This window comes from Mobula hypostoma, chromosome 21 (assembly GCF_963921235.1).
Source record: "Mobula hypostoma chromosome 21, sMobHyp1.1, whole genome shotgun sequence".
Classification (NCBI taxonomy): Eukaryota; Metazoa; Chordata; class Chondrichthyes; order Myliobatiformes; family Myliobatidae; genus Mobula; species Mobula hypostoma.
Window position 1 is genome coordinate 25,565,799 of NC_086117.1, and position 14,100 is coordinate 25,579,898.

Genomic DNA, 14,100 nt, shown 5'->3' on the forward strand with positions numbered 1-14,100 from the left:
CAAAGATCTTGCACTCAATCAGTTCTGGACTGGAATGCCAATCTTCCTGACTATACCCCTTCTCACTCTGTCCCCTGTAAAAATGCTCATTCCTTCATCTCTGCTGCATCTGTTCCCAATCCACTCATCCCTCCCCACTAATCTCCCTCCTGGCACATATCCCTGCAAGCAACAAAAATGGTACACCTTCCCTTTCCCTCCCCCCCTCCTTTCCCCAAACAATCCCTCCAGGTGAGGCAACACTTCACCTGCAAATCTGTTGGGATCGTCTATTGTATCTGGTGCTCCTGATGGGGCCTCCTCTACATTGAAAAGGCCCAATGTAAATTGGGGGACCGCTTTGTTGAGCACCTGCCAAAAGAGGAATTTCGCAATGGCTAACCATTTAAGTTCCTATCCCCATTTTTCATTCCAACATGTTGCTCCATGGCCTCCTCCTTTGCCATGATGAGGTCACACTCAGGGTGGAGGAGCAACACCTCATATTCCATCTAGGTAGCCTCCAAACTGATGGCATGAATATCGATTTCTCCTTCTGGCAATTTTTTCCCCTCCCACTTCCCTCATTTTCTATTCCCCACTCTGGCCTCTTAACTCTTCTCACCTGCCTATCACCTCCCCCTTGTGCCCTTCCTCCTTCCCTTTCTCCCATGGTCCATTCTCCTCTCCTATCAGATTCCTTCTTTTCCAGCCCTTTACCTTTCCCACCCACCTGGCTTCACCTATCTCCTTCTTGCTCGTCCTCCTTCCCCTCCCTCCACTTTTTTACTCTGGCATCTTCCCCCTTCCTTCCCAGTCCTGAAGAAGGATCTCGTCCCAAACATCGACTGTTCATTTATTTCCATCAATGATGTCTGACTTGCTGAGTTCCTCCAGCATTTTGTGTGAGTTGCACTGTTGTAACATGTGGTTATTGGAGGTACTGTTGCCTTCCTGTCTGGATGAATCAACTTTGCCATTCTCTTCTGAACTTTCTCATTTACAAGGCATTTTCATCCACAGAACTACTGCTCACTGGATGTTTTTTTGTTTCTCGCACACCATTCTTTGTAAATTCTAGAGAATGTTGTGTGTGAAAATCTCAGGTGATCAGTGGTTTCTGAGATACTCAAACCACCCCGTCTAGCACCAATAATCATTCAACTATGAATGTAATTTAGATCACATTTCTTACCCATTCACGAGGAATTCTGCAGATGCTGGAAATTCAAGCAACACACATCAAAGTTGCCGGTGAACGCAGCAGGCCAGGCAGCATCTCTAGGAAGAGGTACAGTTGACGTTTCAGGCCGCGACCCTTCGTCAGGACTAACCCATTCAGATCTTACCCATTCAGATGTTTGGCCTGAACAACAATTGAACCTCTTGACCATGTCTGCATGCTTTTACTGTATGCATTGAGTTGTTATCACATGATTGGCTGATTTGATATGTACATTAAGGGCAGGTGTACAGGAAGTACCTAATAAAGTGGCTGGTGAGTGTATATGTACACCAGGGAGGACTCACTACTATGGTCCCTGGTTCTACACAGTTCGGTCAGGGGTCTCATCCTTCCTACATCTATCCCGTCAGGCCCGGAAGAACATTGTGTATTTAACTTCTCTTTCTTATAAAGTCTTAAGACTCTGCCCAGAAACTCATTACGTAAACGTTCAGCACATTCTGTCTGCTGCAAGTACCTCCTTCCTTTATTTTGTTTTTATTTAAAAGCAGTAGGACTCATTTGCTCTGATACTCAACTCCTGTCCTTTGCCCTCATAATTGGCTTCATGTCTTCAGGTTTCACCAATGGCCTTCTGAACACCAAACATCTTGCCACTTGAAAGACACCATGTTTCCTTGGATTTCTCCACCAAAGTCGATGACACCATACTTTTCCATGTTACTTTCCACCTTCTACCTCCTTGGCTGTTCACTTCACTTCACCGGTCTACATCCTCCCCCAAGTTCTCCTTCAGCCTCCTTCACAACTGCAACTGCCTCTCAGCCTTCTACCATCAGCAAATCTGGACATACTGCACTGGGCCCTTACATCCAGTTTATCAACGTAGTCTGGGGCATCTGCATCCCTCTGGTTAGAACCTACCCAACCTGAAATGGTCTGCTTATTCCTGCTCTCTGTTTCTTGGCTGTTGACCAAACCTGGAACCACATTAATGCTGAACCCCAATCCCATGTATAGTAATTTTGTTTAATAATCTCCTGTGTGGGACACTATCAAAGACCTTCCAACAAAACAACTACATTACATACAAGGGTTTACACCTCATCTATTGTGTTGCTTGTAACATCAAAAACACCAACAGGGTTGTCAAATATCCAAAAGTTCACGTTGGCTCTATCTAATCCTGATATTACTTTCCAGATGTCTTGTTATCACTTCAGTAATAAGTTTCATTTTTTCCCTGGGTGAGATTAGGTTAACTGAGATCCTCTGTCTGAACAAACGTTCGATTGATGCACTCCAGTGGGGCAGAGATTTTACAGTCAGATTTGCAACTGATCACCTGCTGGCACAGGTATCGTTATAATCATTTCCATGAAGTCTGTTCTATGAACAGTTACCACAGCAGTTGTATACAAATCAGATGGAAACATTTGAAGTCATTTCCAATGCAAATGAGTTAAAATGACGGGTTTGCAGAGTATCATTCTGCTTCAGTGAGAAACACTGATGGCTTTTACAATAACAGAAAGGCATCAATCCGCCAGGAAGGCAAAAGACAAAGAAAAGGATAATCCAGAGGGGATTAAGAAATGTACTGTCAGAGGAAGTGAGGGGGTGGGGTGGGGCAGAAGTGAGGGTAAGGAGCCACGGGGTGTTTTGAAAAGAGAGGCAAACAAAATGAAGGAGAAAAGACAGATGATCAAATCAGGAAGGGAGGTCTGAGCAGTGAGCAGTAGAGGAATTTGGAGACATGGAAAGTCTACGAGAGAGAAAGTCAACTAGAAGAAAGAAATAAGAATGAGATAAAATGTGAGAGGAACAGAGGTAAACAAGATAAGTTAAAACAAATAAAAAGGAGAGGAAGTGTGGAAAATCATAAACAATGGGAGAAATGGCAAAGGGATAATTGGAGGGATGTTGTCGGAGCAGAGGAATTTTCCTGCATATGGAGGAGATATCAGAGTGGTTATGGAGGAACATCAGAAGAAAATCAGTGGCAAATAGAGAAAGGTATAATTGATAAATTCAAAATAATAAAGGAAAGATTGCCTTTGGGAGAGTGGTAGGGATATAATGGAGAGCAAAGGGAATTGTTATCCATCAGCAGAGGAAAACCAAACACTTTTGATTGTACCTGGTAGGATTTCAGTCTGGTGACGATATACTGCCAACTGTGTTTTAAGACTGAAAGCTTGCTTCTTTTTCAGAATCACAATCAGGTTTATTGTCACTCATATGTGTAATGAAATTTGTTACTTTGGGGCAGCAGTACTGTGCAAGACATAAGAATTACAATCAATCAATAAATAAACAAATAAATAGATAGTGTAAAAGAGCAACAGTGAGGTAGTGTTCATGGACCATTCAGAAATCTGATGGCAGAGTGGGAGAAGCTATTCCTAAAGCATTGAGTGTGGATCTTTAGGTTCCTGTACCTCCTCTCCAATGTCCCAGATGGTGAAGGTCTTTAATGACGGATGCCATCTTCTTCAGGGATCACCTCTTGCTGACGTCCTTGATGGAGGGGGAGGTTTGTGCCTGTGATGGAACTGGCAGAGTCTACATCTTGTGATCTTGTGCGTTGAAGTCTCCATACTAGTCGGCGATGCAACCGGTCCAAATGCTCTCCGCTATAGAAATTTGCTAGTGTCTTTGGTGACCGAATTTAAATTAAGTTGTGTGCTATTCCTCCATTGATGGATTCTAATCTTTGTGAGTGGCCTTCCCAATATTATTTTTAAAAAATACAGGGAAGAGTGGAACCTGGTGATATTTAAAAAGCTCAGGGAGTATCCTGAGGAGTCACACATGTGATCGTTAAATGCCAAGTAAAGAAGACTTATCACCAAGCTGCTCCAGATACCTTACATTGGGAAGAAGAATCCAGATTTTTTTTTGCAAAGAATTTCAGGATGTATATTGTATACATTTCTCTGACATTAAATGTATCTATTGAACCTATTGAATGCTTTTCTATGTTCTTAGCCTTAAAATGGATGTGCCAGAGGTGGTTTAGAGGTCATTTTCTCCAAAACCGAAGCAGAAGTTTGACTTCAAGTCACACTCCAAAATGTAGTCATGCACTTTGGTTGTAGAAATAAACGTGCGGACGATTTTCTAAAAAATCCACAAATCTGATATGCAGAGGTACTTGGGAGTCCTTGTGCAGAACACCCTAAAGGTTAACTTGCAGGTCGAGTTGGTGGAGAGGAAGGCAAATGCGATGTTAGCATTCATTTCAAGAGGTCTAGAACACAAGATGTGATGCTGGAGGTTTTATAAGACACTGGTGAGGCCTCACCTTGAGTATTGTGAACAGTTTTGGGCTCCTCATCTAAGAAAAGATGTGCTGGCATTGGAAAGGGTACAAAGGAGGTTCACAAGGATGATTCCAGGAATGAAAGGTTGTCATACGAGGAACATTTGATGGCTCTGGGTATGTACTCACTGGAATTCAGAAGGATGAGAGGGGATCTCATTGAAACGTTTTGAATGTTGAATGGCACAGACAGAGTAGATGTGGAAAGGATCTCTCCCATTGTGGGGGAGTCAAGGACAATAGGACACAGCCTCAGGATAGAGGGGCGCCCTTTCAAAACAGAGATGCAGAGAAATTTCTTTAGCCAAAGGGTGGTGAATTTGTGGAATTTGTTGCCACATGCAGCTGTGGAGGCCAGGTCACTGGGTGTATTTAAGGCAGAGATTGATAGGTTCTTGATTAGACATGTCATCAAAGGTTACGGGGAGAAGGCCGGGAACTGGAGTTGAGGAGGAGACAAAAAAGGATCAGCTATGATTGAATGGCCGAGCAGACTCGATGGGCCAAATGGCCTAATTCTGCTCCTATGTCTTATGGTCTTATAATCCAGATCACCATTCCTCATAAAAAGCCAAGGGACTGTTTAAAGAAGAGTGGGGAAGTTTCTATCGTATTTTTCACAGTCTCAATCAATGAAGTATTTAAAAAATTTACTGCCACCTCATTACAAACTGAGGACTATCTCACACACCCTATTATTGGGAACTGCAAGCTAGGAAGAATTGAGGCTTATTTTTCAGACCCCCGTTTCTCCATTTGTCATCCCTCGTTTGAAGCCTGAAGTCAGTTTTAACCAGCGGAACACCACTGTCAGGGAAAGATATCTCAGGCTTGAATATTTCCGCCAAGAGAGTCTTCCAGGAAGAATCTTATGACTCACTGTTACTTTGTTTCTGGACTTGACGTTCCTGTTGGGAAGTGGCTGGCCTCCAGTCATCGAACGTGGCAACGTTGGAGGATTCTCTACATGGCTGTCATAGCTTTACGGACATGATAGTTGCTGCAGTGAACCCTTACAATCTCCCACCCATAACCTTGGATATATAACCCGTGTACTGTATATCCCATATACATATAACTGTTTATTTAACACAGTCTATGTTTGTTACTGTATGTATAAATCTGTTTCTTTGTTTGCCTCTATCTATCCTCTTGGTACATTATTCAGATTCTCAACCATAGTTTAGCTCCATGTGTACATATAAAACATTTTTTCATATTATATTACACAACAGTTAGTTCACACCTCGGTGGATGTGCTGGGTCTGTCAATACCGATCATGCATTAATATAGGATTACATGTAAAATTATATCCGTGCTGTTGTGTGTGCTCAATGCCTTTTATTTTTACTGCCACTTGCAATCATATCTTCTCCCTTCTGGTTCTCTTTCCTTGTTATTTTCCTTCCTTGGTGCTTTCCTTTCTTCTTCATGCCCTATCTCTCTCCTTCATTCGGTCTATCTCTCTGCTTTCTCCGTGTCATAAACAGGGCGGTTTTCTGTCTCACCAACCCCGAAGCTCTTTCTGCACAGCTTAGATAAGAATTCTGTTATCTAGGAGATGTAAGTGTGGTATTTAAAAAGAAGAATTCTTTAAAAATACATACATATTATGCTTTGACGTTGGACGTTAGTGTTGTTTTCCAGACTGGAGGGAAGCCTTTGGTAATATTCCTTAGGGGGGGTACCAGGACATTTTCTTTTCTTGATATATGTTAATGATTTGGACTTTTGTACAGAGCATGATTTCCAAAACTGCTCAGAACTTGGAAACATGGTAAAGTGTAAGTAGGATTTTTTTTGGATATAGGCGATGCAATAGGTGGATAAAGGGAAGATAAACTTTATTGCAGATGAATGCTGTGTTGTATTTCTTTAGGTAGTGGCAATATAAACAAATGGGCATAATTCTACATGCTAGAAAAGAGAGATGCTAGGGTATATATGCATAAATAATTAAAAGGGTTTGGACCAATTGAGAAAGGGCTTCATTTCTATAAATAGAGATGTAGAGAACAAGATCAAGGAATCCTACTGAATATTTATAAAACACTGGTACATTAAGGTATCCACTTATAGCCAGCACACTTTAAGAAATATGTAAAGACCAAAGAGAGATTTTTTCTTGTATGATTCTAGGGATGAGATATGATATGAATAGACTAGAGAAGCTGGGTTGTTTTCCTTGCGTAGAGAAGGGTGTGGGGGGAACTGATAGACATATTTAAAATCGTGAAAGATCTGTACAGAGTATACAGAGACAGTTTCCTTTGGTGGAAGGATTGAGTCGGAGTAAACAGGACTGGCCATCCCTGATTATTCATTCCTAATTATTCTTGAGAAGATGTGGTAGACCACCTCCCTCAACCACTGTAGTCCTGGTTAACATATACCCACAGTACAGTGGATAGAGATTTCATATTTAGGCTTGGTAACAATGAAGGAAAGGGGAAAGATTTCCAAGTCAGAGTGGTGTGCAGCTCAGAGGCAAACTTAGAGCTGGTGTCCCATCCACCTGAAGCCCTTGCCCTTGCTGGCTGTAGAACGCCTGTGTTTGGAAACTGCTGCTGGAGTAGCCCAGGCTAGCTACTTTTGTAAATGGTACAAACTGCGGCTGCAGTGTTCTGGTGGTGCAGGGATGAAAGTTCAAGGTGAAGAATTAGGTGAAATCTAATATCCTTAAAGAGGGTGATGAGGTACTACTGTGAGAAGCTGCAGGTGATCCCCTGGAAGAGTAGAGGTTATGAGGAGATCTGATGGGGGTACTTGAAACTTGAAATTGGTACTTAACCAATTTCCCCCAGGATCAATAAAGTATGACTATGACTATGATTAAATCATGAAGATCAGGGTAGTCAGCAACTCTTCCTATTGGTAGAAGGTCTAGAGCAGGAGTTCCTAACCTTTTTATGTTCACGGACCCCAGATTGGGAACCCTTGGTAGAGGCAGATGACATAGAATAATGATTAATGCCAAAATTTCTTTGTCTTCAGTATTTTAAAATTTATTTTCAAAGTACATTTATGTTACCATATAATACCTTGAAATTCATTTTCTTGCAGGCATTCACAGTAGAGCAAACATACAATAGAATCAATGAATCAAAACTAGACACAAACGAAGACTAACAAACAACCAATATGCAAAAGAATACAAACTGTGCACATACAAAAATAAATAAATAATTTGATGGATAGATAATATTGAGAACATGAGTTGTAGGTCCTTGAAAGTGAGTCCATAGGTGGTGGAATCAGTTCAGAGTTGAGGTGAGTGAAGATATCCATGCTGGTTCAGGAGTTTGATGGTTGAAGGGTAGGTAATGTTTAGGAAGCAATGTGATTGCAGCAGGAATTAGACAAATTGGAAGAATGGGCAAAAAGTGGCCAATGGAATAGAATGCTGGGAAATGCATTTTAGTAAGAGGAACAACAGGGTGGACTATTATCTAAATGGGGAGAAGGTTCAAACATCAGAGCTGCAGGAGGACTCAGGAGTCCTTGAGCTAGACTTCCAGAAGATTAATTTACATGTTGAGCCTGTGGTAAAGAAGGCAAATGCAGTGTTAGTATTTATTTCAGAGGGAATAGAATATAAAAGCAAGGAGTTAATGCTGAGATTTTTTTAGACATTAGTCAGGCTGCGCTTGGAATATTATCAACAGTTTTGGGCCCCATATCCCAGAAAGGATGTGTTGTCATTGGAAAGAGTCCAGAGGAGGTTCACAAGGATGATTCCAGGAATGAAGGGGCTCATGTTTGGCAGCATTGGGCCTGTACTTACTGGAATTTAGAAGAATGTGGGGATCTCATTGAAACCTACTGAATGTTGAAAGGATGAGTTAAGGTGGATGTGGAGAGGATATTTCTTGTGGTGGGGGTATCCAGAATTGAGGAATTGAGCCTCAAACTTGAGGGATGACCCTTTAGAACAGAGGCAAGGAGGAATTTTTTTAGCCAGAGATCAGTAAATCTGTGGAATGCTCTGCCACTGCGGTGGAGGACAAGTCCGTGGGTATATTTAAGGTGGAAGTTAATAATTTTTCTGATTGGAAAGGGCATCAAAGGATATGGCGAGATGGCAGGTGTATGGGGTTGAGTGGGATCTAGGATCAGCCATTATGGAATGGCAGAGCAGCCTCGATGGGCTGAAAGGCCTAATTCTGCCTTTATGTCTTATGGTCTAAGGGTAATAACTATTCTTGAACCAGGTGCTGTGGGACCTAAAGCTCCTGAACTTCCTTCCCAGTAGCAGCATTGAAAATAGAGCAGACCTTGATGATGCATGAAGCTTCCTTGTGGAAGTGCACTTTGTAGATCTGCTCAATAGTGGGGAGGACTCTTCCTGTGATGGATGAGACTGTCTCCACCATTTCTTTAGGCTTTTCTGTTCTTGGGCATCAGTGCTTCCATACCAAGGCATGATGCAACCAGCCAGGATAATCTCCACTGCATCTATAGAAGTTTGTCAAAGTTTTAGCTGACATGCCAAATCTGCTCAAACTTCTAAGAAACTAGGTGTTGTCATGCCTTCTTTGTGATGGCACTTAAATGCTTGTCCCAGGACAGATCTTCTGCTATAACAAGGAATTTAAAGTTGCTGACCCTCTTTCCCTCCAATCCCCTTATGCTCTTGCACCTCTGGGTTCTTCCTCCTGCAGTCAATAATCAATTCATTGTTTTTGCTGACATTGAGCGAGAGATGGTTGTTGTGGCTCCATTCAAGCTGATTTTCAATCTCCCTCCTGTATGTATTGTAGACACTAAACCCATTTAGCAAGTGGAGAATATTCCATTACATCTGGGCTTATGCCTTGTAACTGGTGGAAAGGCTTTGGTTGGCAGAAGGTGAATCACTTGCCACAGGGTCCCTTCTCGTTTAGCCATTGTACTTGAGTAGTTGATCGAGAGAAGTTTTGATTAATGGTGACCTTAACAAGACTGAAGCTGGGCAGCAGAAGTAGTGCGATCACTCGAGTCGGGTAAGAAGTTCTCCTGAGGAGTTGTCTATTGGTGGTCTATCAGGTGGCTGGTAGAGGCTGACCCGGGATTTGAATGTGTGACTCACTTTTGCTTGGGGTGTGCAGTGTTAGGTTGTGAATTTATCGCAATATTCAAAAGAGAACTGGTTAAGTACTCAAAAGGCTAAAGAATTGTTGCTAGGAGAGAGGGCAGAAGAGTGGGATTAGCTGAATTGTTCTGACGCAGAGCTACCATAGACTCAATGGGATGAATGGATATGTTCTGTGCTGGAAAACTTCTGATTCTGATGAAAAAAAATGGAATAAATACAATTTAATTCAAAACACTAGTGGCACCTGGTGGGTAGTTAGTTTTATATTTGATACACAATTGACCTATACATGCAGTGGCCACTTTATGAGATTCCTCCTGTATCTAATGAAGTGGACAGTGAGTGTATGTTTGTGGTCTTCTGCTGCTGTAGCCCATCCACTTCAAGGTCCAACGTGTTATGCATTCAGAGATGCTCTTCTGCACTCTACTGTTGTTGTAATGGGTGGCTATTCGAGTTACTGTTACCATCCTGTCAGCTTGAACCAGTTTGGCCATTCTCCTCTGACCTCTCTCATTAACAAAGCATTTTCATCCACAGAGTTACCACTCACTGGAAGTTTTTTTTTGTACCATTCTCTGTAAACTCCAGGGACTGTTGTGCGCGAATATCCCACGAGATCAGCAGTTTCTGAGCTACTCAAACCTCCCCATCTGGCACCAACAATCATTCAGCAGTCAAGGTCATTTAGATCAAATTTCTTCCCATTCTGATGCTTGGCCTGAACAACAACTGAATCTCTTGACCATGTTTGCATGCTTTTGCGCATTGAGTTGCTGCCACATGATTGGCTGATTAGATATTTGCATTAACTAGCAGGTGTGCAAATGTATCTAATAAAGAAGACACTAAAAGTGTATTGCATGTCTACATTCCAATGTACCCCAACCACATGATTCCCCTAATAAAGTATGTGAGCATCAATTTAATTCTGAAGCCTTATGCTTTCAGTGATTGCCTCTCTGCATATTAATTACGGTGTCTTTTTATTGTATCAGTAATGAACTATAAATTGTTTATGCATAAATCAGAACCTTTACCAGTGGGGAAATGTTATTCCAGGCTTCAATGCGTCCACAGAACTGGACGACTATCATGAATATTATGCATCTATGCATTTTTATTCTAAAACAAAAAAAGGGATTGACATTCTCAATAATATTTCTAATAATATTTGTCAGTGAACATCCTCCGGTCCCCATCGTTCAGTTTATGCCTTAACTGAGTACAGTATATACCGTTTTGTGTATGAGTGTGTTTATCACTTTTATTTCACAACATATAAACGTGTATTTCTCTCTACTCCTGTCTCCCCCTTTCTCTTTTCAACGGAGTTCTTTTTGGCTTTAAGTTTTGTCTTTGTGGCTCTAACTTCGCGAGTGCCATGCAGTTCTCTCTCTCTCTCTCTCTCTCTCTCTCTCTCTCTGAATCAAGGGGGCATTGCATGAGGAAATGAAGGAGATAAAAATAGATGTATGAAGGTAAAATCTGAGAGGATATTTCTGTCTCTGATGTTCGTGTGTGTGTTTACAATTACTGTTTCACCTACTGTATTTATATTTGAGAGGGTTTCATGCTTTTATATTAATACTTGTTCGCCTACATCTGTGGGATGTGCAGTATGTGACCACGTAGAAGATGTTAAAATATACCCATCAGGTCAGACAGCATCCGTGGTGAGAAAACAAAAGATCGTCGTTTCAGGGCAAAGACTTCATGGAAGAAACGGTGGGCAAAAACACGAATCAGTTCTCAGAGTAGAACGGAGATATTCCGATCAATAATGTCTTTGTACAACTCTGAGAACTGATTCATGCTTGTCTCCCTATCTCTTTCCTCATTTGATCTCTCCGTCAGAACAGCTTTGAACTTCACTCTTTTTCTATTGGGTACTGCGTGGCTTCCAGAGGGAGAGAGAGAGAAAAAAGATTTGCGGGAAGAAATAATTATCAGATTGAAAAATCAGGGCGGGTTAGAAAGAGAGAAAGCGGGAGGGGAAACTGGCTGAATTTAACGGGCAGATTCAGCGGCGGAGAGAGAGCGAGGAGTTTCTACAAGTTCAGGTGCAACCTGTCCCGCAGATCCGGGAGCTCCGACTCCGGTTACAATTCACACGGGAACAATCAACACGAGTCAGGGACACGTCCCCCGTTGAGTCTGCAAACTCGGTGAGTGTTGGCGGTTTTAAACTCAGCAGTTCGTTCACAAAAGTTACAAACTTCCTTAAAGGAAAAGCGAAACAGCATGCATGTGTTTGAGATGCAACTAATAAATCTTTATAAACAAATATAAATTAGTAAGGAAGGTGGACTGATGTGGTATATACCATTCTTCGTTTGTATTTGCTCAGTGCATTGTGCTTGGGGCGTTTTGTGAATCGGAATTAAGTAACCGGACCTGAACAGACAATTTATCCTGGTCCTTGGTTGTCCCTGCTTGAAGAAACAGACCACGATCTCAGTCTCCCCCTTATTCCTAACCACTCCTGGTTCGATTCAGCAGCCCCCTCCCGTCCGTCTCTCCCCACCACAGTCTTTCTCAAATTTTATTCCAATCCCTTTCTCGACACGCCCAGCAACCTGGACTTTCCCAAATCTCAAATTCTCCCCAATCGCTTTAAATATCAGTTTCCCCGCAGATCATTGTCTCCTCAGAACCCCGGTACTCTCAATTCCACGCTTTCCCCTTTCACAGTTCCCTACGGAATCCATTTGTCCCCCGACCAAATGTCTGCCCGGTCCCCAAGCACAAGGTGAATAAAGTTTAGAATACATTTGGCGCTGAAGCGCAGTTGATTCAAGGACTCGGTCCCACAGTACAGTCAATCGTTTTAGGAGCGGCTGCAATAGTCGGAATAAGGTGAATTAATTTGCGTAAATGACACAATCTTTTGCTTTGCTGAGAATATTGTGTTACATTTTAATTTATAAGTTACAATGCGTGATTTCAATTGTAAAAATACTCGGTGCTTGCGCTTAATACTAATGATCAAACCCAGTAGACATAAATTCAGGGATCTTTTTGGAATCTGAGTGAGTCTCTGGGCTGTTTAACCTCCCGTCACGATTGGTAATGAGGGAGATAAGTTCAAAGTAAATTTATTATCAAAGTCATCATATATAACCCCGACATTTGTTTTCTTGCGGGCATACTCAGTAAATCCAAGGAACATAATAGAAACAGTGAGAGACCGCACCCAACTGGACGGACGAGCAAGCAATAAGCAAAAGGCCACAACACGTGCAATACAAAAGCAGAAGAAAAAGATAATAACAAGCAATAAATATCGAGAACATGAGATGAAAGCGAGTCCCTAGGTTGTGGGAGCAGTTTACTGATGGGGCAAATGAAGTTATCCCCACCGGTTCAAGAGCTGGTTGGGAGTGCGGGTCCTGACGCTCCTGCACCTTCCCGAGAAGAGAGCGTGGCCCGGGGAATGAGGGGCCCTTGATGATGGATGCCGCTTTCCTGCCACTGCGCTCCGTGTAGATGTGCTCAGTGGTGGGGAGGGCTTTACCCGTGATGGACTGGGCCGTGTCCACTGCTTTTCGTAGGATTTTCCGTCCGAGGGCACTGGTGGTCCCACACTCGGCCGTGATGCAACCAGACAACATGCTCTCCAGCGCACATCTGTAGAGTCTTCGCAAACGTCCTAAGTGCGAGCGCTCCGTACACGCACATATATGCTGGGCCCAAGACAAGTCCTCTGAAATGAATACACTGATGAATGTAAAGTTGCTGACCCTCTCCACCACTGATCCCCTGGATGAAGGCTGACCCATGAACCTCCGATTTCCTCCTCCTAAAGTCAATAACCAGCTCTTCGGTCTTGCTGAAGATGTGGTTGGTGCAACACCATTAATCCAGATTTTCAATCTCCCTCCAGTACGCTGATTCATCACTACCTTTGATTTGGCCAACGACAGGCCCTTGACAAAATTAATTATGAGAATGGGGCTGTGTTTCGCCTCAGTCCTAAGTATAAAGCGAGTGGAGAATTACCTCCACCAGCCAAAGTGTGAAAGTGTTTGGGAGGATTCCGGGTATAAATAAAACGTCAGGGCACCAGAAATCAGTGCCGTATTTTATTCCCAAAGAACTGATATTGAGGATGTATAAAGGGGATATAGTTCTCTTTTCCTCCCGCCCCCTCAATTCAGTTCTTCGGTGCCCAATGAGTTACTATTCACCTGAAGTAGTGATTGTCAATAGACTCTACGGCCATGGCGGATGGTTTAAATTGGAACATGGCCGCTATCCACCAGGTAGCATTAATACGATTAAGAACACTGACCCCCACCCCCTCAGTGGGGCAACTCTACAGCTCTTGCGGGAAAATAAAATACTGTTTCAGAGGCCGACTGCGACTGAAATTGGAGGTGAACGCAACCGTGGCAGGGTGGCCACTTTCTTATCGCCTGGGCCAGCTGGATGCGCGCTCCGAACCTCACTCCAGATGTATTACTGTACTTGCATTTTACTGCCTTATTTAAATCAGATCGATTTTGATACCCTTCCGGCGCGCTGCCTGATCG

At 42.7% G+C, this 14,100-nt stretch overlaps 1 protein-coding gene across 1 annotated transcript in view; it reads left to right on the plus strand.

The window, feature by feature from the left end:
• The first annotated feature begins 6,265 nt into the window (after positions 1–6,265).
• gfi1b (growth factor independent 1B transcription repressor) overlaps positions 6,266–14,100 on the plus strand; it is a 34,177-nt gene continuing 26,342 nt past the window's right edge. The window contains exons 1-2 of the mRNA XM_063074168.1: positions 6,266–6,275; positions 11,722–11,733. Of these exons, the coding sequence (XP_062930238.1) occupies positions 6,266–6,275; positions 11,722–11,733 (22 nt within the window). The remainder of the gene's footprint in view (positions 6,276–11,721; positions 11,734–14,100) is intronic.